Source organism: Pelobates fuscus, chromosome 1 (assembly GCF_036172605.1).
Source record: "Pelobates fuscus isolate aPelFus1 chromosome 1, aPelFus1.pri, whole genome shotgun sequence".
Lineage (NCBI taxonomy): Eukaryota > Metazoa > Chordata > Amphibia > Anura > Pelobatidae > Pelobates > Pelobates fuscus.
The window spans coordinates 311,896,616-311,918,994 of record NC_086317.1 but is presented as its reverse complement, the minus strand read 5'-3'; the positions used below and the strand labels follow the sequence as shown (position 1 = coordinate 311,918,994).

The following is a 22,379-nucleotide window of genomic DNA, read 5'->3' as shown; positions in this document are numbered from 1 at the left end:
ATCACTATTATATCTGGGGGCATCCATCCACCCACTTCCTATACTAGTAGATGGGCATTGTAGAGTCCACCACAGTTTCCTCCATCCTGTTATTTAGGGATCTGCTTTATGGTCTCCCTATTAGACACCCAATGTGCACCAGGTTGTATTTGAAAATATGGACTGTAGGTTTCATTTTCTGAGTGGTGAGAAGGGACAGTTTAGGCCAGGGTGTCTCCAAACCCTTTTGAATATGCCCCCGACCCCTACACATTCATAATTCTTAGAATGTTAAAGGGCTGCTCAGATCACCAGCTTAAGTTGAGTAAAATGCCCTGTACTCCTGCCACTTGCATCCACTGGCCAATAATTTAGCCCTGCATTCTTTAGTTTAGGTAATAAACTACTCAGGTTTATTCGTTAAACTGTGAAATCTAGTTAATCTAGTTAATTTAAATATTAATTATGAATTGTAGACAAACATAATTGATTTGATGAAATTCTCAGCTTAGGCACAGCTTGGCTATTTGATCCTACATTTTGCAATTTGGATGTAAAATTATTACAATTTGGTATTAGGTGCACACTCCCTGTGTATTTGTGTATATTGTCTATAATGCAGAGAGGGATGTGACCACACAGCCTGCTGCTGGGTGCATTGGTTGAACACTCACAAGGGCAGTCCAATCTCTCCAAACTGCAGAGCAATCTCTCTATACTAGTCATGTCCAAAGTCCGTCCCGCGGGCCAATTGCGGCCCGCGTTGTGGTTTAATACGGCCCCACAGGTTATTTGGCTAATCCTATCTGTTGTGGCCTCCAATGAATCCCCGAGCGCTGCTCAGGATCCCTGGATCTTTGAACGCCACGGTCCTGAGCGGCGCGCAGGGTTTCACTGGGGGCCGAAAGATCGCGAGAACGCAGACGGACGTGCAGTCACTACTCTTCCTCAGTCTGAGTTCTCGCGATCTCTTGGACATCAAAGTCACGGGATTTGGTTCCTTCTCCCTGGAGGCAGAGAATGAAGGGACAGAGAATGAAGGGGCAGAATAAAAGAGAGAAGGGGTAGAATAAAAGAGAGAAAGGGCAGAGAATGAAGTGGCAGAATAAAAGAGAGAAGGGGCAGAGAATGAAGGGGCAGAAAAAAGAGAGAAGGGACAGAATAAAAGAGAGAAAGGGGCAGAGAATGAAGGGGCAGCACAAAAGAGAGAAGGGACAGAATAAAAGAGAGAAGGGACAGAAAGAAGAGAGACAGAATAAAAGAGAGACAGAATTAAGAGATGAAATTAAAAGTATGCCGTTTGCAATACATTTTGCATAAAATAGTTAATTTGCATTCAATTTTAATGGTTCAAAGAATGTCAGGTAAAATGATTGGCCCTCACGCATGTTCACTTCACCAAATCTGTCCCTCTTTGAAAAAAGTTTGGACACCCCTGCTCTATACAGCAGAATCAAACCATATTTTTTTTCTTGTGATTTACAGCATTTTCCATTTACCAAATGTATTTTTTTACTCTTCTGTCAGTCTGTGATTTATATACTGTGATGTCATATCTTGTGATGTCACGCATATATAATTAATTATTCAAATTAGCATTACCTGTGTGTTTTTCCAAGAAGGATGGCAGCCCTGTTCGAAGATAACATCTGAAACTGAAAACAGTAAGTAATTGTGTAGTTTGTAAGTCAGGATCAGAAAAAGTGAGTGAAAAAGCATCAATAAAAAATGCATTACTTTATTTAACAATCAATAGCAGAAAATATAAATATATATATATATATATATATATATATAATATTTATTTGGGCAATTCTTCAAGATATACAACAAACAAGGAACAATGAACAAATATAATTCCACACTAATCAACAAAAAGTAAGAAATTAAACAAATTCAAATAAAGTGCGCAAGATTACTAATAGACTCACCAGGGCCATATCAAAACAAAAAACTCTGTAGTTATTTAGGTAAGACAAGGATTAAAAAAGTGGGAGAGAAAAGGAAGAGAAGGGATATAAAAGAGAACAATGGACTATTAAGAGTCCCCAAAAAGAGCCTCAACCTCCGAATCTGATCGTCTTGCTACATAGGCCATCCAGAGGCACCAGGTCTTCAGATCCTTAGAAGGACAGAACCTATTAGTAATTAATAATATCACCAATTAATTATACAGCAATCCCCTATTTCAAATCTTTAAAAAGGTTTCAGAATAATTGATGAAGATGTACAAATATTACTTTTACATCTAAATACATTTTTGCACACATCTGTTATTTAACAACCAAAATGCAAATATAGATACCTTGAAGAATTGCCACATTTTATTTAAAAATAGAGGTCTACTAAAGGTGTTTTTAAAGGAACACTATAGCTTTAGGAGTGCAAACCGTCAGTCTCACACACACACACACACACATACAGGCAGACAGTCACATACATACATACAGCCACACATACAGTTACAGGCAAACACGTTCACAGTTACGGACAGTCACACACAGTTACAGGCAGTCAGTCTAAATACAGAAAGGCACACACATATACACTGTCACAGGCAGACAGTCACACATACACAGTTACAGGGATAAAGTTAAACACACAGTTACAGACAGCCACACAGTTACAGGCAGACACACAGTTACAGGCAGACACACACACACACACACACAGTTACATAGTTGCAGACAGACACACACACATTTTCTGACAGTCACACACACATTTACAGGCAGATAGCCACACAGACAGTTACAGGTAGACAATCTCTCACTCACACACAGTTACAGACAGTCACACACACACACAAAGTTTTAGACAGTCACACACAGAGGTACAGATCGACAGTCACACACACAGTTACAGGCAGATAGTCACAAACACACAGTTAAAGGCAGACAGTAACACAATACAGTTACAGGCAGACACACACACACACACACATACACGCACAGTTAAAGATAATTGCAGACAGACACACACACATTTTCTGACAGTCACACACACATTTACAGGCAGACAGCCACACAGACAGTTACAGGTAGACAATCTCACACTCACATACAGTTTCAGACAGTCACACACACACACTTTCAGTCAGTCACACACACACAGTTACAGACATTTACAGGCAGTCACACACATACACACAGTTACTGAGAGACACACACACAGACACAGATACAGATACAGGCAGACACACACACACACACACAGGTACAGGCATGCATTCACACAGGTACAGGAGGACAGTTCTTTCCCAAAGTACAAATAAGTGGAGGCAAATCTCTTGCCTCTGGAGCTATTCTGAGTTAGCCGCTTAGTGGAAAACAGTACATTTATTTTCTTAGATCTCAGCTTAAAGGACCACTCTAGTGCCAGGAAAGCATACTCGTTTTCCTGGCACTAGAGTGCCCTGAGGGTGCCCCCACCCTCAGGGATCCCCTCCCGCCCGGCTCTGGAAAGGGGAAAGGGGTTAAATCTTACCTTTTTCCAGCGCTGGGCGGAGAGATCTCCTCCTGCTCTCCTCCTCCGATCCTCCTCTTCTCCTCCCCGTCGGCTGAATGCGCACGCGCGGCAAGAGCTGCGCGCGCATTCAGCCGGTCACATAGGAAAGCATTCATAATGCTTTCCTATGGACGCTGGCGTGCTCTCACTGTGAAAATCACAGTGAGAATCACGCAAGCGCCTCTAGCGGCTGTCAGTGAGACAGCCACTAGAGGACATAGGGGGAAGGCTTAACCCATTCATAAACATAGCAGTTTCTCTGAAACTGCTATGTTTATGAAAAAATGGGTTAACCCTAGAAGGACCTGGCACCCAGACCACCTCATTAAGCTGAAGTGGTCTGGGTGCCTAGAGTGGTCCTTTAACTTTAATCCCAGAATGGGCATTATTTGTTATTTTTGTGGAGTCCAATTAAACCCTTAAGGACAGAGGCAATTGTACGCATTCTAATCAAAACAAAACCTGGAATTTGCGCTATACGTCTATTCAACCATAATTTACCTCTTTCATATCAAGTACACCAACACCTGTTATATATAATTTTTGTAATTCTTTATTTTTGTCGTGCAAATATTTGTCACAAGAAGGTAGAAGGTGCCCCAAAAGCAGTCCTCCAACTTTTCCCACGCTCAACATGCGGGGCACAGAATAATCAGGCACATTTTTTAAAAAATAATAACAAGTAATAACAAGTAATAACAGTCGCTTGTGTAGGTAGCTAGGTTACTGTAGGCTAGGTCTATGCGTTGGCTATGTTTTCTATACCTGGATAGTGTGGGCTTACGAGATACATTATGAGAACAATCCAGAATATATGGAGATATTGACAACATAAACTATACTAGGCTAGCAAACCTAGAGCAGGTAAATAAGGATAAACTAGAGCCTATGCATCAAGGTTATGTTAGGCTAAGTGGGTATGGTCAGTGGTTAGACAGTAGGTTACATGCTTTGCCCCGATCTATGCATTTTAGGTAAATTATGCAAACACGTGTGAAACATTTAAAGAAAATTAAAAATTAAAAACAAGAAGGAAAAAAAATACTTAAACTGCACGAATTTTTAAATAGTATTGCGAGTAATTGCAGACAGTTCAGGACCCCAGGGTTGACGATGGATCTCCTCGTTGAGCCGCAGGTATGAACGGGCAAATTCTCGTGGGTTCCCAGTGGGTGGATGTTGAAGGTGTCGGCTGAGATGGTACTGCGGCTACAGTCCAAGGGTCTGCTCAGCCTATTCCTACCAGCGGCAGGAATAGGGCAGGTGTGTGGGCGATATTGCTCAGAACGTCCAGGCGGTGATGATGGGAGTAGCAGTCCCGGGTATCTGTGGGTCCGACCAAGTGCCTTCTTTCCGCCCCGGTCTGCCGTGATGAGCGGGTCTGCAGGTACTGACCTTTCCGTTTCTTGCCATGCTGTACAATTGTATGTCAGGTCGTATCTGCTATCTGGCATAGAGTCTGCAGGTCGGTCTCCGCTCACGTGGCCCCCGCCATCTTGGTCCTGGGCCTGCATGTTGGTCCGGCAATGCCTCTGAGCTTAGTTTTGGGGCATGGACCGGGATCTCCCCCCCGGTCCAGAGGTGGGGGGTTCAGGGCCGGATCCGCCGTTGGGCTGCGTGCATGACAGTCTCCGATGGGCAGGATAGTGGAGTGGCGGCCGTCCACTCCACTCACCGCCAGGCTGGATCCCGCTGGATGCTGCAGGAAACCTCCTCCGGGGGACTAGAACTCCGGGAGCAAGCCTCTCCCCGGCTCCGGTAGCCCGTCTGTGTTGCAGGTCCCGGTTGTTGGTCGTCTGGGTCCGTGAAAATCACGGTCTATAACGTGGATGGGCCATGTTATGCAGGAGCTGCTCTTCCCTGCGACCGCTCGGCTCGGCGGTCCGGCCCCGCCCCCCCCTGTTATATATAATTTTGTTCAAGAGAAACAGGGCTTTCCTTTCACATCTAATATTTATATTTAAAAAATAATTTAATATGAATAAAATCAAAATAATTTGAGAAATTAAGGAATTTTGTTATATTTCAAGTTCTGCATTACATTTTAACTGTAAATGTTATAATACTGTTAGCGTTTACTGCAATAAAATACATATGTTTGAGTTCAGGGATGTCTCATGAGTACAACAGTACCCCCCATGTACATTTTTTATGGTGTTTTGGAAAGTTACAGGGTTAAGTATAGGGCTTTCCCCATTTACAGTTTTTATACACGAAAATTTGCCAGATTGATTTGCTGGGCCTATGTTGCCTTTGAGACAGTGGCGTACGTACCACGGTCGCAGGGGTCGCAGCTGCGACCGGGCCCGGCACTCCAGGGGGCCCGGCCGCCCTGCGGCCCCCCCGCAACCGGGTAGCAGCTGCCACGCTTTGCGGCCCCGGCCCATGCGGCAAAGCGCCGGGGCAGCATGTCAAGGGGTCCATCGGGTGGCCCATGCGGTCAGGGCCACCCAATGGACATGGATTTTAAGGGGGCCCGGTCTGCGCTGAGCGCTTTAAGTGCTCAACTGGGCCCCCTGTGATGAGATCATCACACGCTGGGAGGAAGTGACCGCACGTCACTCCTCCCAGCATACTGAGAGCCCGCGCGGGAGGAAACTGAAAGGAGGAGGGAGTCAGAGTGGGAACTCTGACTCAAATCAGGCTGAGCCACCACTGGACCCACACATGGTAGGAAACATTTTGTGTATTTGTGCCTCTGTATGTATGTGTGTCTGTATGCCTGTGTCTCTGTATGTGTGTCTCTGTATGTGTGTATGTATGTCTGTGTATGTGTGTCTGTGTATGTGTGTATGTATGTCTGTGTCTCTGTATGTGTGTATGTATGTGTGTCTGTGTCTGTGTGTATGTATGTCTGTGTATGTGTGTCTGTGTCTCTGTATGTGTGTATGTATGTCTGTGTCTCTGTATGTGTGTATGTCTGTGTCTGTATCTGTGTGTATGTCTGTGTATGTGTGTATCTGTATGTATGTCTGTGTGCGTGTATCCATATGTATGTCTGTGTCTCTGTGTGTGTGTATGTGTGTGTCTGTGTCTCTGTGTGTATGTATGTCTGTGTCTTTGTCTCCGTATGTGTGTGTGTGTGTGTCTGTATGTATGTCTGTGTATGTATGTTTGTGTCTGTGTCTCTGTATGTGTGTATGATTGTGTGTCTGTGTCTCTGTGTGTGTGTGTCTGTTTCTGTATGTGTGTATCTGTATGTCTGTGTATGTATGTGTGTCTGTGTCTCTGTGTGTGTGTGTGTGTCTGTTTCTGTATGTGTGTATCTGTATGTCTGTGTATGTATGTGTGTCTGTGTCTCTGTATGTGTCTGTGTGTGTCTCTGTATGTATGTGTCTGCATGTGTGTATGTATGTATGTGTCTGTCGGGGGTGTGTGTATGTGTTTGTGTCTGTATGTATGTGTCGGGGGGAGGGGCCCACAGTCAGGGTGGAGAGGTTCACGGGTGGGGGGGGCCCACGGATCAGTTTCGCACCAGGGCCCTAAGGAGTGTGTGTACGCCACTGCTTTGAGATCGAATGGCAGCCCAGGAATGAAATTTACCCCCATCATGGCATACCATATGAGAAAGTAGGCAACCCAGGGAATTCAAAATGAGGTATGTCCAGTCTTTTTTACTTGCCACTTATACACAAACGCTGGCCAAAGTTAGCGTTCATTTGTATTTTTTTGCATTTATATGTTTTATTAGACAAACCCCTGTGGTGATACTATCCAGGGTGTATGAACCGCGCTATCAGTACAATATAATAATGAGATGAGTAGACTATACTCCATATAAGTGTACCAAGTTATACTTTACATGTCATTCCATCAGAAAGCATATAGACGGTGTAGGCAATATTAAAAACATATATAACACCATTTTTTTAAATGTAAATCCTAATGCTGCTCTTAAAAGGAGATATCCTGGTACTTCTTAAGTAAGTTTATCAAACCCAAATTAAAAGCGCAGAAAGGAGCGAGACAGCTAGATAATTAAAGGGACACTATAGTCACTAGAACAAGTATAGCTTATTGTATTTGTTCTGGTGTGTAGAATCATTACCTTCAGGCTTTTTGCTGTAAATACGGTCTTTTCAGAGAAAATGCAGTGTTTACATTACAGCCTAGTGATAACTTCACTGGCCACTCCTCAGATAGCTGTTAGAGATCCTTCCTGGGTAATGGCTGCCTAAAATGCATCTAAACATTCAGTATCTCCTCCCTCTGCATGCAGACACTGAACTTTCCTCATAGAGATTCATTGATTCAGTTCATCTCTATGAGGAGATGCTGATTTGCCAGGGCTGTGTTTGAATCATGCTGGCTCTGCCCCCGATCTGCCTCCTTGTCAGTCTCAGCCAATCTTATGGGGAAGCATTGTGATTGGATCAGGCCACCACTTCTGATGATGCCAGCAGGCAGTGGGCAGGTCTAAAAGAAAAAGGGACAAAGTATAGATTTTACTATATTTAGGGAGGCATGAGGGGAACAGGGTGGCTAGATGGTGGTTTTAACCCTAAAGGATCAGAAATACATGTTTGTGGTCCTGACCCTATAGTGCTCCTTTAAACTTTTTATTACAAATAAATCAATAAAAAAACTTAAAAACATATATTTATCATAACTGCATATCAATACATACAAAAAGCAGGCAATCTACCAAAAATTCAGCAAACTTACAGATTAATGCTGGTTGATTAATCTGTCAAAGACTCCATTAGGAGTCCAAACGTTGCAGTGTTCCATATGTTCCATATGTTTTTCTAATACTGGCATTCATTAATGTGGGGACGGCATAGAACGCCGTAACGGCTTTATGGGGTTAAGGCCTTGATTTTATATTTTTGGATATGCTTTTTAAATAATCACACTCTGTTCAAAAAACTTTCCAAATTATTTATCTTCAAAAATATCCCATAGACTTGAATGGTGACTTCTGTAGATAAATCATTTTGGAAGGTTTTTATTTGAACAGATTTTAATAATTTGAAAAGCTTATCCAAAAACATTAAATTGAGGCCTGAAGTCAATCACTGAAAGGGGCAGAAAATCTTACGACTTAATTTGTCAGCCACATGCAGAAAAGCTACTCTAATTAACTGTATTCAAGGGACTGCATCTAAATTAAGTTGCTATGGTGCAAGGAGGCCCCTGGAGGAACTCTTACCTTCAGGGTTTAAACAGTTCTTGAATGGTTTAACCCCCAGAGTTGCCTCCAGCAGTGATGTCCACTTCACCCCTGGCAGCATCCAGCTTCTGAATTTTCATATTTAGGAAGCGCAGAGTGCCGAATGGCAGGGGCATCGCTGATTGGCTGAGAGCAGTCACCTAATGCTCTCAGCCAATTAGTGACTCCCCATTCACTAAACTTGCTTGAGAAAGTTATGTTACTTTCCATGTCAGTTTAGTGAATGGGGAGTCACTGGTCGGATGCCGCCCTGGGAATAGTGGCCATCACCGCTTGAGACAACTTTTAGGTTAAACCATTTGAAAAAGGTTTAACCCCTTGAGGTAAGAGTGCACTCAGGGGCCGCCTGGCACCATAACAACTTAATTTTATGACGTTGTTTTGATGCTTGACATGTCCCTGTAATTCTCCCCTTTTTTCCGACTGTATATGCTTGGTTTATAGCCATAGGTGAAAGTAACACAAAATAAAGATAAACTGATTAAAACACTTTTCCAAGTGATCCCCTATATTTCTTCATGTCTGGTCTACACAGGATTTTGTCTTTTGGATTAGGGTTGTTGACTATATAAGTTTTCAGTTTTGTATCTGAATACTCTCTTGGTTATAAGTGATGAAATTGACTAGTATGCGGTTGTTTACCTGTCTTTAATAAAAATACAAAATAAATAATTAATGAGAATTTAAAAGAAAAAATACAAAAAGCATAACTCGTAGTTGTCGACTCTATATTTAATGGACTAGCTTAAGACCAACCAATGTATATTCGATTATTTTTATTTTTGTGCGATTGAACTGCAGCAATATTTTATTATTTAGACAGAAGCAGAGGAATGGAATTACCCGGCTTATATGAATGTTTGCCATTCCTTTAACACATTGTTTGAAAGGCTACTACCAGCTATTCACTTTTCTTCTTACAACCAATGTCATGACAACAACAACCACATGACTTCAAACACACTGCTGTCTCCAACGCCTAGATCCACAGGCTCTGAATCCTCTCCCTCGGTGACTCACAGAGAAGCTTGCTTCTACAGAGCAATCTATAGGCAACATGCACCGGGCCTATCAGCCAATCTTACCATGTGGAAATAAATATTTGCAGCAGAAATGGGACCAAGCATACTATGACGAACACAAGAGAAAGGTACGTCTCGGCAATGGTTTGTTAAGTTATCTGTAAAAAAACAATATTTATGATAGAGTAGGTTAGTTTGGTATTTTAACGTATTGGGTTTATTCCTTAAATAGTGTATTATAGTGAATTGAAAACTGAGTTACAAAATTCATATTAAAATAGCCAAGCTATGGCTATTGCTGACTTGGAGAATTTTTCCAAATCACCTGCTGTTGCCCAAGTTTTTCGGTTCACTACAATTCACTGTTTAGTGAATGTACCCCCATGGCAGTGAAAAAAAAAATGAAAAAATATAATAATAATAATAAAAAACAACAACAACAGGATACAATAAATGAAGGGGAAACATTACCCAATTCTGATGTTTTTGCAGTTTAGCTGTTTAGTTCTTTAGTGCCACCATAGTTCATTGTTTAAAACACCTGTTGTAACTACTCTTTAGATTTTAGGGCAGTGCCCTCTTCACCTACTGTTCCCGTATGTCGTATGTGTTTGTTAGAATTAAATGTCTGTCTTGTTTCAAATTGTACAGTGCTGTGGAATATGTTGGCTCTATTTAAATAAATGTAATTGTACTCAAATATCACCAGGACAATTTTACTGTATGTTTCATTTTAGATGCTAGATTTGAAATTGTGTTTCCCTACTGACTGTTGAAATGGAGCAATCAATCGCTCACTACATAAAGATTTGTTTTATAGTTCTAGAATGTCTTGCACATCTGAAGGTCATATAAAGGTTTTCTGAAAGTGGTGGTAAACATGCAAGCTCCTCATATTTGCATAATTTCTAATATTTTACTAAATACAATCAACAAGTTAAAGGTTCACAGTAAGACTTCTGATCTCTGTTAAATGGTTTATTATTATTGGCATTTAAATACCTCCAACATATTCCGCACCGCTGTACAATATTTACAACATAATCAATAACTGGAAAAGGGATTCTGACTTTTTACGCTTGGTATATTCATTAAATACTGATCTGTAGTGAATTGCAAAACAAATTGTAAACTTCAGGCAAAGTTGTGATTATTACAGAATTAAAGCTTTTTTTTTTCCAAAACAGCTTTTTGCCTAGATTTTACATTTCACTTTACACATCATTACAATTCAGTGTTTAATGAATAAAGTTACATAATTTGAAAATCTTGCTTCATATTAAGTGAGAACATTAGAATTTTTTTATCAATAGTAAAAATAGAATTTATCTACGTAAAAGATCTCTCGTACTGGCCAGGTCACCTGGTTGCCGAGGGGGAGAACTTGGTCTCCCTCCTTCCACTCAATCAGTGCATGTCAGTGCGTTACCACCACAATGTTTAGATATGTGCACCGGCTGGAAGGAGCTGTTTGCACCCACTGGGGATGAAGACAAACTGATTCTCCGGACCATCAGGGATCAAATAAAATTATTTTAAAAAAAACAAAGTTTATTCCTTCCTTACTGTGGCATGCCATAGAGATTCACAAACAGTCTCTGCAAAAAAAAAAAAACATGCACAACACCCTCTCCCAGCCCTGTCCCTCTTTTGTCCTATGATATTCCACTTATGGGGACACCAGAGGCATGCCATTAGCAAACACAGAATAAGCATGCCATTAAATTCTCTTGCACTGTGCTAAACAAACACAGGGCATTTTATTTATGCCAGAACTCTCCAACAGGACTCTGTGCATACGTTGGGGGAGTTTGCATGTCATTGATGGTGACCCCAATCTGCCCCGCGCCCACCCCTTCCCATATTGTACTATCTTTAAATGGCCAGGCAGAATTTTTGTCCCAGCCCAGCCCTGACTAGATGTACTTATTAATTGGTGTGAGATTTATATTTGTACCATATTAAGGCACATAGTCAAATCTATCTTTAAGCATCTCTTAGTTATCTGCAAATGTGCTTACTGATTATCTCACAGGTTACATATAAGCATCACATACAATAAACACATATGTATTCACTTTTTCCATATTATCTTTCTCTAGGTAGCCCGCTTCTTTATTAACTTCACGTACAGAGAAGTTTCCATTTTGCGTCTGGGACTGGTTTCTCAGTGGAAGTTATTTTGTTTGTATCAGTGACATTGACACAGTAGTTATCCCACTAGTAATATCCCCTGTGGGGGTATCATTTAGTAGAACAATGACAGGAGCCTGTTTGTGAAGCACAGCTCTTTTTGAAGTCCTGATCAATCATTCTATGTGGACACTGTACATGGCACCGACAGGTCAGACTAGCCTATACAATTGTTTCTGGCAAATCAGTGATATACTGGTTCCATGGGGACCGTGTAATACACAAAACTCCCTTAAAACTAGTCAGACTGTTTGGGACTATTTTGCTGAGGTGCTTGGTAACTAGAGCAATCCCTTTTTAAAACGATTTGACTACTTACAATTCAGTGCACTCCACACTCCAGGCTCCATAACCATTGCAGTGCTCTGTGGTGGTAATGTGTTTGAAATGTTTCTTTAAATACACTCATGGTTGTATGATCCTATTTTGGCAATAGCAAGAGTGTTTCTGTGTTGCTCTGTGTATGTGCGACTGTAATTGCCTGACTGCAGTCTGCACATCAGCTTAGAACACACCTGTTCCAGGAGTACTATTTCCATGCTTCATCCACAACTTATAGGGGGGGACGGGGGGACCTAAAGCGCATGCATGGCAATGGCCGTGCTCGCATTTGGTTTCCCCTTGGAAAAAGCATTATACAATGCTTTCCTATGTGGTTTTGGGTGACACTGGACTTCCCCATGCATAATTACCTTTGTAGGGTTTAGGGACCTGGGACAGTACACCCAGACCACTTCAATGAGCTAAAGTGGTCTGGGTGACTATGATGTGCCTTTCAGGGTAGGATCAGTGTGATATGCCTTGGAATAGGTTCTCTCTGTAATGGCACAAGTGAGCAAAAACTATTTTGAGACCTGAGCGGGGATTTACCAAAGGGCAAGCTACTGAGTACCTCTAATCTTTTGTCCGTTGTCATTTTAGGCAACAGCAGGTGAGTTCTCATATTCTTTGTTTGTATATTCAAATATCAATTGCATTTCTAGGAACAGAAATACATTTTAAATTTCTTCATGATCTGTAGCTGTAATAGGCATCTACTGTGTTGCTACACAGCTTCCACAAACAGGTTTAGTGTGCACTGCTGTAATAAATAGAACACAGTTGCAATCTGAGACTGAGCTGCAAAATATGGGATACAATTTCTTAAGAACAATGCCCTATAATGGATTATCCTGTGTTTACTTAAAGAACAAGTGTAATTATAGGCAGACTGAAAGGTTCAATATAATCCATCTGAGAAAGCACACATTTCATGACATATGCACAGTCGTTATTCGGCAGCAGGAAATGCTAGCATAATGCTAGCAGAATATATAACAATATTAAAATAAAAAAGTACATTTTCCTACTAAACTAATACCTAAGGAAGTTTTATACTAACGTTTCCAGCACTGTCTTGAAACATCCTTATTTTCTACCTGTGGATCCTAGAGTAAAAATAAAAAAATTATCCAAACATTATTAAAGAGAGTTCATCATCAGTTAGAGACCTAGGAAGACCTGTGCTATATTTTTTATTTTATGAAAAAGTTAAGATTTAAAAAACTGTTTAGAGAAAAAAAAGCAGTTGCAGGCTACTTTTTTTGCTCAATTATAGGTTTTTGTGTATGTGTGTGGGGGGAGGTGTTCGGACTCAAGCTATTTGTGGTAGTGACTCTTTTTCAATGATGATGGTCTGCAGCACTCTAGACAGGTATCACGGTGTTGGGGGATAGCCAACATGCAGTTCTAAATTAACACTTAACGTATAATATAGATGAATAGGAAAGGAGGCATATTACCGGTCCTATGGATGGCTGGGCTTAAAGAAACATTATAACTTTAGGAATACAATTATGTATTCCTTACACTATAGTGTCCATGTCCATACACTTTTAAAAAATTTTTTTTTTAGGTGTACCCCCATCCTCCCCCAGTGTTTCAAAATGAGAAAAAACATGTTTTTCCAGTGTCACAAGTATTGTGTGACCTAACATGCAGAACTTAACACAAACAACGTATACCTGACCTTAGAATGGCCGGATTTAAAAGAGAATGGTCAAAGAACAAGCCAAGGACGGGGATATAGAATGAGACAATACGAATAAACTAGTCAGGATACCAGAAAAAGAGAAAGTCAAAAACAATAGCCAACGTCAATAACCATAAAAATATACCAAGAATGCGCACTCTGACAACCAATAACTGGAAACCACGACAGGGCACTGAGAAAAGGCATTACAGGGTTTAAATATGCCTCTCAATGCTGTGATTGGTTAGTACATGGTCTTTGAACCCAAAAACGTGTGTCGATAGCGTGACATCTCACGCCGGTGCCATCTTTACTGTGGGCAGTGTGCCCTTTAACAGTAAGAATGGGACCAAAGCAGCCGGTGTCCCTTAAAACGCCGCACCAGCCGGGACCCGTCTTCATGGAGGATCGGGCGACAATACTCCGCGATCCAGGTAAGTAAAAATTTTCCTATTCGACGCAACCGCCCTGCTCATGTGTGACCGCGCCGATCAGGGACTTACTTTTATCTGAAGTATCGGCGCAGCCGCACTTATCAGGTGCGACCGCGTCGATACAGGACCCCTGCGCCGTGACATCCAGTTTCAAAGCTCTCTTAAGGCTGCTTATCTTACCACAAAGTCATGGAGGATATATTGCCTCATCTGTGATGGTCCAGTCCAAAGCTCCTCATACAGGAGCATGGAGGACCTCATGAGGACCTTATGAGGACCTTATGTGCTTTCCTTTTGGGCTTCCTCATAACTTGACAGAGTTTTACTTGGTCAGTGCAGCACAGCTCCTCTAGTGGCTGTTATTATGACAGCCGCAAGAGAAGGACTTATCTCTGCAAGATAAAGCAGTATCTAAAAAAACTGTAGTATTATACATTGCAGAGCTAAAGGAACAGGGACACTGCACCCAGCCCACTTCATTGAGATGATTTGGCCTGGGTTACTATAGTATTACTTTAATGTATAAACAGGCAAGAGAATAGTCAGGATATATCAGGGATATATTGAGGTCAAGGACAGGAGAGGTATACGTAATTGAGAGACAGCGCCAGGTCAGAAGATATCAGAGATAAGGATAGTCAAGACAAATCAGGTCAGAATACTCGTAAAACATAATAAACCAAGATTGCACTAGAGATTACATCAGGACACTGGCTACTGGTCACAATGGGATTTTTATAGTCATTGAGGTAATGACACAGTTTGTGTAAATTCAGTGCACTCAGAACGTATGTGGGCATCAAGAAGGACGCAACACCACATAGATTGTGTCATTATTTTGACATACAGATGCCGTTTCATACATTTTTGTGGAGATGCAGCGCCTGGTGTTAGAATTGACACCAGAATGGTGCGGGACCAAGTGGAGGACACCAAAATGACACAGAGATCTGCGAATGAGGCAATAGTGAGCAGGTACCATGACAAGAGGACAGACATTCTTATCTGTCTGTCTATCTACCCATCCAAGTACACTACCATTATCTGTGCCCAAAGTGATTGCACAATTTCTCTGATTCAAAACCAATACCATTAACAGAAACTTGATTATTTTTTTGTTACAGTAAGTGAAGGATGCCCTTGCATTTGATATCTGAATACTGCATGTAATATTACACTGAATAAAGTACAGTAAAGTATTTCTAAATCATTAACTATGTTTAAACTTGCATAATACTATCATTCATTCATTTGGTTATAGGGCCAAGTCTTAAAGCATGGGATGTAGACAATTGTAAATGTCAAAGAGGATAATTATAATGTTATAAAAAAAAGAAAAATTTCATATTTTCTCAGCAGCCAACTGTTTGTGTGTATTTGATGTATTTCCATTCATTTTAATGATAATATACAATGTATTATGAATCACCACAGGTGCGGTCAGCCAAGCCAATGGTAGATACCAACAGCCCAAAGACATTTGCTCACCTCAACACAAAAATGAAAAAGCTTCAGGTAAGTTACTACCATCAATGTAGTTTTTTATTGAAGGAAGGACATTGGCATCTAACAGAACAGATATAATTATTTGTTAAAGGTTTTAGAATTCACATAGGACATAACATTCTTTAAGCTGTGCAATAAGTAATTCCAATTTGGAAAAGGCCCATACTTCCTAGCCCAGTACTTAAGGTACACAAGCAGTCCATTTTGTCTGTATCACCACTGGAACAGAAAGGAGAACTGAATAAACCTTGGACTTTTGGTGTTGCTTACCTTGCATTGGGTTGGAAATAACTGATTAAATGTTTTATAAATGTTTTATGTTGCACATCCGCTTAAATAGCTAAGCTAATTCATATTCATGCTAGCATTGTTGGTAACTGACTGTAGGTTTACAGGTACTCTGTGTTAAAAATAAAATGCTACTGCATCTCACCCTGAATTTCCAAATACTATAATCTCTTTCATTTATTTATAAACCGATTGTAAACGCATTTATTCACTGGTAAAGCGTGCAAAATTCAGACTAAAGTAGCCAGGCTGTGATTGTAGCTTAGCAAATAAACGCAACTGAGTTGCAAAATGTTAGCAGAGTAACTTGTATAGTTTAGGCCAAAATGGCAGAACTGGGAAGAAATTCTCCAATTTGACCAAATAACAATTTTTTCCAGTACTGTTATTTTAGCTTAATTTGGCAAGTACAGTTGTAATCAAAATTATTCAACCCCCATTGAAAATCAGATTTATTGTAAAAATGTACAGTTTTAACTAATCAACCAAAAACAATTGAAATAGCTCATCACAACGAATGTTTTAAGTGGTTTCCCCAAATGCAACTAAAAATGAAACATAATGACTTCTCCAGTTTCAAAATTATTCAGCCCCCTAATAGAATCCCTCACAATAGCACAAATATGCGAAACAGTGTTGTCTCAGGCACAACTGATGCAACTAATTAAGAGCTTCATTAGTGGACAAGGTGTGCTTCAGCTGGAACACTTAGAAGTTTGTTTTGAGTCTCCGCATCAAACAATATCATGTTTGTTCTGTTTGCTTAATATGTTTTGCTGATCTTTTACATTGTGTTTAATTCCTGCTGTAGGAGGTTTTGCTCACCCAGTAACCTCATCTGTTCCTTACTTATTTTTGCCACAGTTAGAAGAAGAGCGACACTCAATTATTGAGCGGGACAACCGTTTACTTCTTCATAGGATGTCAACTATTATGAGAACAAAAGGAAGTGTCGACAACAAAAATGATTATGAAGCCAAAAGGTAATATGTCCAATGGGTACAAAACGTATTAACACTGGCAATATTATTCACTAACATGGGAGTTGTTGGGTATTCAAAACTAACGTCAGCTTTTAGGCCAAAAATCACCAATTCCAACACGTCAGGGTTGGCATGACAGCTTTCACTGCCATGTTTGTTCAACTTAGGTTAGTGTTTTAATGTGTTAAACATTACATTAAAATGTAATGTTCAATAATGTTGTCAATCGTAGTATGAACAAAAAATATGACACAACAGATTATATTTAAGAGCCCATAGATAAGTATACTTTAATCTGCTGAAATTATCCTTATCTGTGGATTATATTTGGAACTCATAGGTTTCACTCATGTATATAATCAGAGTTTATGTACACCCTGCTTCCAATCTAATTATGATCAGTTTTTACTCTCATGGATAGTAAAGTAACCAAAGTGAAGTCAAGCCCAGCTATAGTTAATGGATAATCCTGTGTTCATATTACACATTGCATTACTAGAGAAATACTTCTGCTACACTTTTAACAAAATTCGAAAAAGTTGTTCTAAATCCCATATTATGAAAACATAGCCTATTAAAATTTACAGGATTACATGTATAATGTAAAGTCAGTCAAAATGTAGAAGCAAAAGCAATATCAAAACAGGAAATGTAAGCTATGAACTAGAAAACAGGATGTGTAATTCTTCCCCACCTATTAGAAGGCTTATTAAAAGATAATATTCAGGTGTTTTTTGGCAAACAATGCCCTTATAGTTATAACTAATATGGTTTTATGAAAGACGGATTATGTCAAACTAACTTAATTGCATTCTATGAAGAAGTCAGTGGACGTATAGATCAGGGAGTTGCAGTGGATGTAGTCTATTTGTTTTTTTTGCTTAAGCATTTGATATGGTTTCTCACAAAAAGGTTACCATTCATATGAATTGATGTAAACTGTAAATGAAAATTCTTGTTCTTGGATTGAACATTGTCTAGATAGAATGCAGAGAATAGTCAGGTAGTGCAGCTGACTCTCTCAGCCAATGAGCTAGCTCTGGACTGTAGGGTTTTGTTTAGAAGGAATAACAGAGGCTCCTCAGTGGGACTTCTAGCTCTCTGGGGGACTGGGGGTACCAGAGCAGTGCAGGGGAGCTGTAGTTTATGGTAATTTTACTGATCTTGCAATAGGCGTTTAAAGTTGTATGTCATTGCAGATGACACAAGGCATGGTAATACAGTGTGAGCAGGATATTACTTTATTGCAAAAGGATTTTTTACAAATGAAGGGACTAGGCATCCAAATATTTGAGAAGATTCATTATACATACATGTGAGGTCACGCAATTTGGGATTAGGGACCCAAAAGCATCTTAAACCCCAAATGGTAGAGATTTAGAAAATACAAATAATGCAAATAACTTGGGAATCGTTGTAGACAATAGATTACTAAACAATGTATAATGCCATTCAGTAGTTTCAAATGCCAGTAAGGTCATATTCTTATACATAAAAATTGTATTCATTCACTTGATCAAAATATAACTTTGTGTCACTATAAATCAATGATAAGAAGAATGCACTTTGATATATGAGGCAATTTTTAATATTTTCAAAAAGGATATTAGGAAGCGGCAGATCCTGGCTAAATGAAAATCAATGAATGGAAAATAAATATTTTAGTTATTGTCAAGGTATAGTAGGTACCCAACATGCAGAGCTTGAACTAATATTATCCAGACAAACATTATAAATGAAAGTTGTGTTTTGTCAGACCTTAACTCTATACTGGGAGAAGATGAAATGACAAAGTGAATGGTCAAGTAACCAGCCACAGTCACAGTAGTCGAGAAGTGCAAATTAAGGATAGTAAAAAATTAGAATTGTTATTCTTACAAAGGGGAATCATCAATGTATTATCTGTCAAAGGATTTCCTCATAAACTCTACCTTTGCTCTGTCGGGTATGAACAAGGTGACAACTCAAAGTGCGAAACTTAAGTCCGATCTCTAGGTTATAATAGCTGATAAGCGGTTTTACAGCTTTTTGATCCATTGAAAAATCTGATTGCCATTTTTGAGTCAAGAAGGAATGTTTTCCCTTTTTGTGAAAAATTAGACATTGCTTCAAATTGGGTTTTATATACCTTTTGGATTAACAGCAGAATCAGATATGTGTGAAATGCTGAACTTGATGAAATTGTGACTTTTGTTGGACTAGATTATTGTATAACTATGTAATTCCCTATAGTTTGAACAGGGAGAAACGAGAACGAGAATTGCTAACAATATCCAGAGAGAATGAAAGCATTCTGGATAGGATTACAAATTGTGAACCTCAGTATCACATCAAGGAGTGGCATGATGACTGGTTAAAAGCAGAACAATATATGGACAGCATTGCCAGATACCCAAGAGGATGGTACATTGCTCACGTGCAGAAGGTATCATCTGTGCCATGTGTGTATAAATAACTGACTTTTAAGTCGTGTTAAATGTATGAACACTTACAATATGTACAGCTAGAGCATTATTATATTGTTGAATTGTATTATTTTACAATGGCATGCATGGGGGGGCTGGCAGGGGAGTGCAATTGCCCAATGGACCACTAGCATTGGAGGGCTGCAGACTGACAAATTTTTCTGAAAGTCAAAATAGTGTAGCTGGGAGTTGGCACAGTACTGGAGGAGTGAAGCAGCAGGCAGGAACTGTATAGGGCGTTTGCTGGCCCGGCACTGTACGGGTTTGTGCACGGGCTGGTGACCAACAATCTCAATGCTTCCAGGCCTGAAATGTCCCACAGGGTGAGATAGGAAAATGATCAGGACAGTAAAGAGACACTATAGTTACCAAAGCAACTTTAACTTAATGAAGCAGTTTTGGTGTATAGATCATGCGTGTGCTCTCTCACTGCTCAATTCTCTGCCATTTAGGAGTTAAGTCACTGTGTTTATGCAGCTCTAATCACACCTCCCTGCATGTGACTTACATAGCCTTCCTTAACACTTCCTGTAGAGACTCATCTAATGTTTACACTTCCTTTATTGCATATTCTGTTTAATTAAGAATTTCTTATATCCTGCTTGCTTTCTGGACCCTGTAGCAACCTACTGTGTGTGGCTAAAGTTCAATTTACATAGCAGGAGATAAAAACCTTTAAAGTAAGTTACATCTGAAAATGAAACCATGTTGTTTTCATGCAGGCTGTGTCACTGACAGCCAGGGGAGGTGTAGCTAGGGTTGCATAAACAGAAACAAAAGCGATTTAACGCCTAAATGCAGTGAACAGTGAGACTTCAGAGGCATTATCTATACACAAATACTGCTTCATTAAGCTAGAGTTGTTTTGCTAACTATAGTGCCCCTTTAATAAAACAAACTATGTACCCTTGAAAGCAGTGTAGATGTTAAAAACAGATTGTGCATCTCTCATGCATGCACATATCTCTATGAGTGCTCCATCACAGTGTCCAGGTCATACTGTGGAAGGTGGCAGGGATATATGATATCACACCTTGCAACTTCAGCAGCCTCAACCTGTCAAACTAATAGATCACTTGCTCCATGTGTAGGGCCATCCACACAAATAATACTCCTGTGCATTCAGTTAACTTTAACAAGACAACCATTCTGCAATTATTCCAGCTCTCTAAATTCATACTTTTCTACATGTCATGAACTAAGGCATTTCCTGTCTTGAATTACCTGCATTGTTCTAAATATTAAGAATTCAATATGTTTGCCCTCGCCCCAGCCTTATCAAAGAAATAGATCTGTCTTCACTGTACAGTTTAACCACATTGTCAGAATGTCCTTATTTACAGCATGCTTCCAAAGGAAAGAATCCTTCCACACAAGATCCTAAGATAATCAACACAGTTGAAGATAAAGAGTTTCAGGGAGATAACGATGACGAGTTACGATCACAATCGGTAGAAGAAAAGGGCAAAAAGCAAAGAGAAAAAAACGGAAAAGAGAAGATTGTTAGGAAAAAACAAGGAAAGGCCAAGATTACAAAAGCAGCCCAAGCAAAAGAACACGAGCAAGAGTCAGAAGATGGAGATGTGGCTGCTGGCACAGCTGATAAGGCAGAAAATGAAAATGTGATTGATAATGCAGTAGATAATGAAAATCCAACAGATGAAGGGGCACAGGATGAAAATCTAGCAGATGATAGGGCAGAGAATAAATATCTGAAAGATGAACATGAGGAATATACAGATGATGACAAATCTGAGCAGGAAACAAGGTCAGAGATAGAAGAAGATGACAAGGAGGAATCACATGAAGATATAGAGTAGTTTCTAGTGCCACATTGGCATAAAATACAAGCTGGTCTCACTCATGCCAACATTAATCTCATAGAAAATTACAATGCTGCAGTTACACGATTGTGTCTTTAATAGATTTTCAGCATTTTTAGTTATGACAAATAGAAATGCATGTTATAATGTTTAGCTCATTTGAAATAAATTCTCAAAAAATATAAACATTTACTCTGTAGTACACATGGACACGGAGAATAACAGTATCAAAATTAGGTAACATCACTGCACTCCTAGGTACATTTATAATATTACTTTATTTTTCTTTAAAAGAATAATTAAAGATATTGTGCCATCTGAGAGCACTGAAAAACCTAAAAACAAAACCACATAATGGAAAAACTAAAACAAACTAAACAAATCAGTGAAAAATCACTGTGAGTGCATAGACAAATGTAACGATTCTCGTAACAATCTATATGTATCCTGTTCATTTAGGAACATAATTATAGAATACAGATAGATACAACACATAACCATAGCAGGTTTTCATATTCTCCTAGGATCTACACATTTGCCAAAAAAGAAGGTCCTGATTCACCTGAGATTTGGGTGGAGTTCATTGACAAGTTAGTGCGGCATGGTTATAAAATATTAGATTTTAACTGAACATCTAATTAGCTGAATGCTTTAAATCAAACCTGAAACCTCAACTTGAGAAATATGTTAGGTATATATATAGTTCAAGGTTGTAAATCATTAACATTTGTACAACTGCAGGTTGACTAACCCATAATCAGTCATATTTTTGTATTCTTCAATGACATGTTTTTATTATTAGACTATGCAACAGGTATACAGGGATTTATCCCTTCTCTGATCAAGAACACCCAAGGAAGTTGTAATTAGAATCAGTACTGCCCAAAGAGTAGTACTAGAAATCACAGTAAGGCTACCCCATAGTAGAGCTGCTTTCTTTTAGGTACCTACAACTATCAGTCAGACACTTTATAGAGTGGAAAAATAATCCTGTT

At 39.6% G+C, this 22,379-nt stretch overlaps 1 protein-coding gene and 1 long non-coding RNA gene across 3 annotated transcripts in view; one reads left to right on the top strand and one right to left on the bottom strand.

Moving 5' to 3' along the window:
* LOC134594480 (uncharacterized) overlaps positions 1–8,708 on the bottom strand; it is a 14,510-nt gene extending 5,802 nt beyond the window's left edge. The window contains exons 1-2 of the long non-coding RNA XR_010090326.1: positions 8,639–8,708; positions 1,582–1,634 (exon numbers count right to left, since the gene is read on the bottom strand). This is a non-coding gene — a long non-coding RNA (uncharacterized LOC134594480). The remainder of the gene's footprint in view (positions 1–1,581; positions 1,635–8,638) is intronic.
* CFAP97D2 (CFAP97 domain containing 2) lies at positions 1,594–22,379 on the top strand. 2 transcript variants are annotated; one of them, XM_063444642.1, is made up of 6 exons: positions 1,594–1,643; positions 9,479–9,809; positions 15,754–15,834; positions 16,978–17,096; positions 19,329–19,521; positions 20,905–22,379. In XM_063444642.1, the coding sequence occupies exons 2-6, from the start codon at positions 9,717–9,719 to the stop codon at positions 21,379–21,381; spliced, it is 963 nt and encodes a 320-aa protein (XP_063300712.1). In that variant the 5' UTR covers positions 1,594–1,643; positions 9,479–9,716; the 3' UTR covers positions 21,382–22,379. The 2 variants fall into 2 exon arrangements, with proteins under 2 accessions (XP_063300712.1, XP_063300713.1); XM_063444643.1 differs by lacking the exon at positions 1,594–1,643 and adding an exon at positions 8,904–8,982.

Bases quoted from the DNA above. Each gene is read 5' to 3' on its own strand.
- CFAP97D2 (XM_063444642.1), top strand. From the start codon at position 9,717: ATGCACCGGGCCTATCAGCCAATCTTACCATGTGGAAATAAATATTTG. The intron at 9,810-15,753 runs GTACGTCTCGGC...GAATCACCACAG, and splicing joins ATGACGAACACAAGAGAAAG to GTGCGGTCAGCCAAGCCAAT. The intron at 15,835-16,977 runs GTAAGTTACTAC...TTTTTGCCACAG, and splicing joins CAAAAATGAAAAAGCTTCAG to TTAGAAGAAGAGCGACACTC.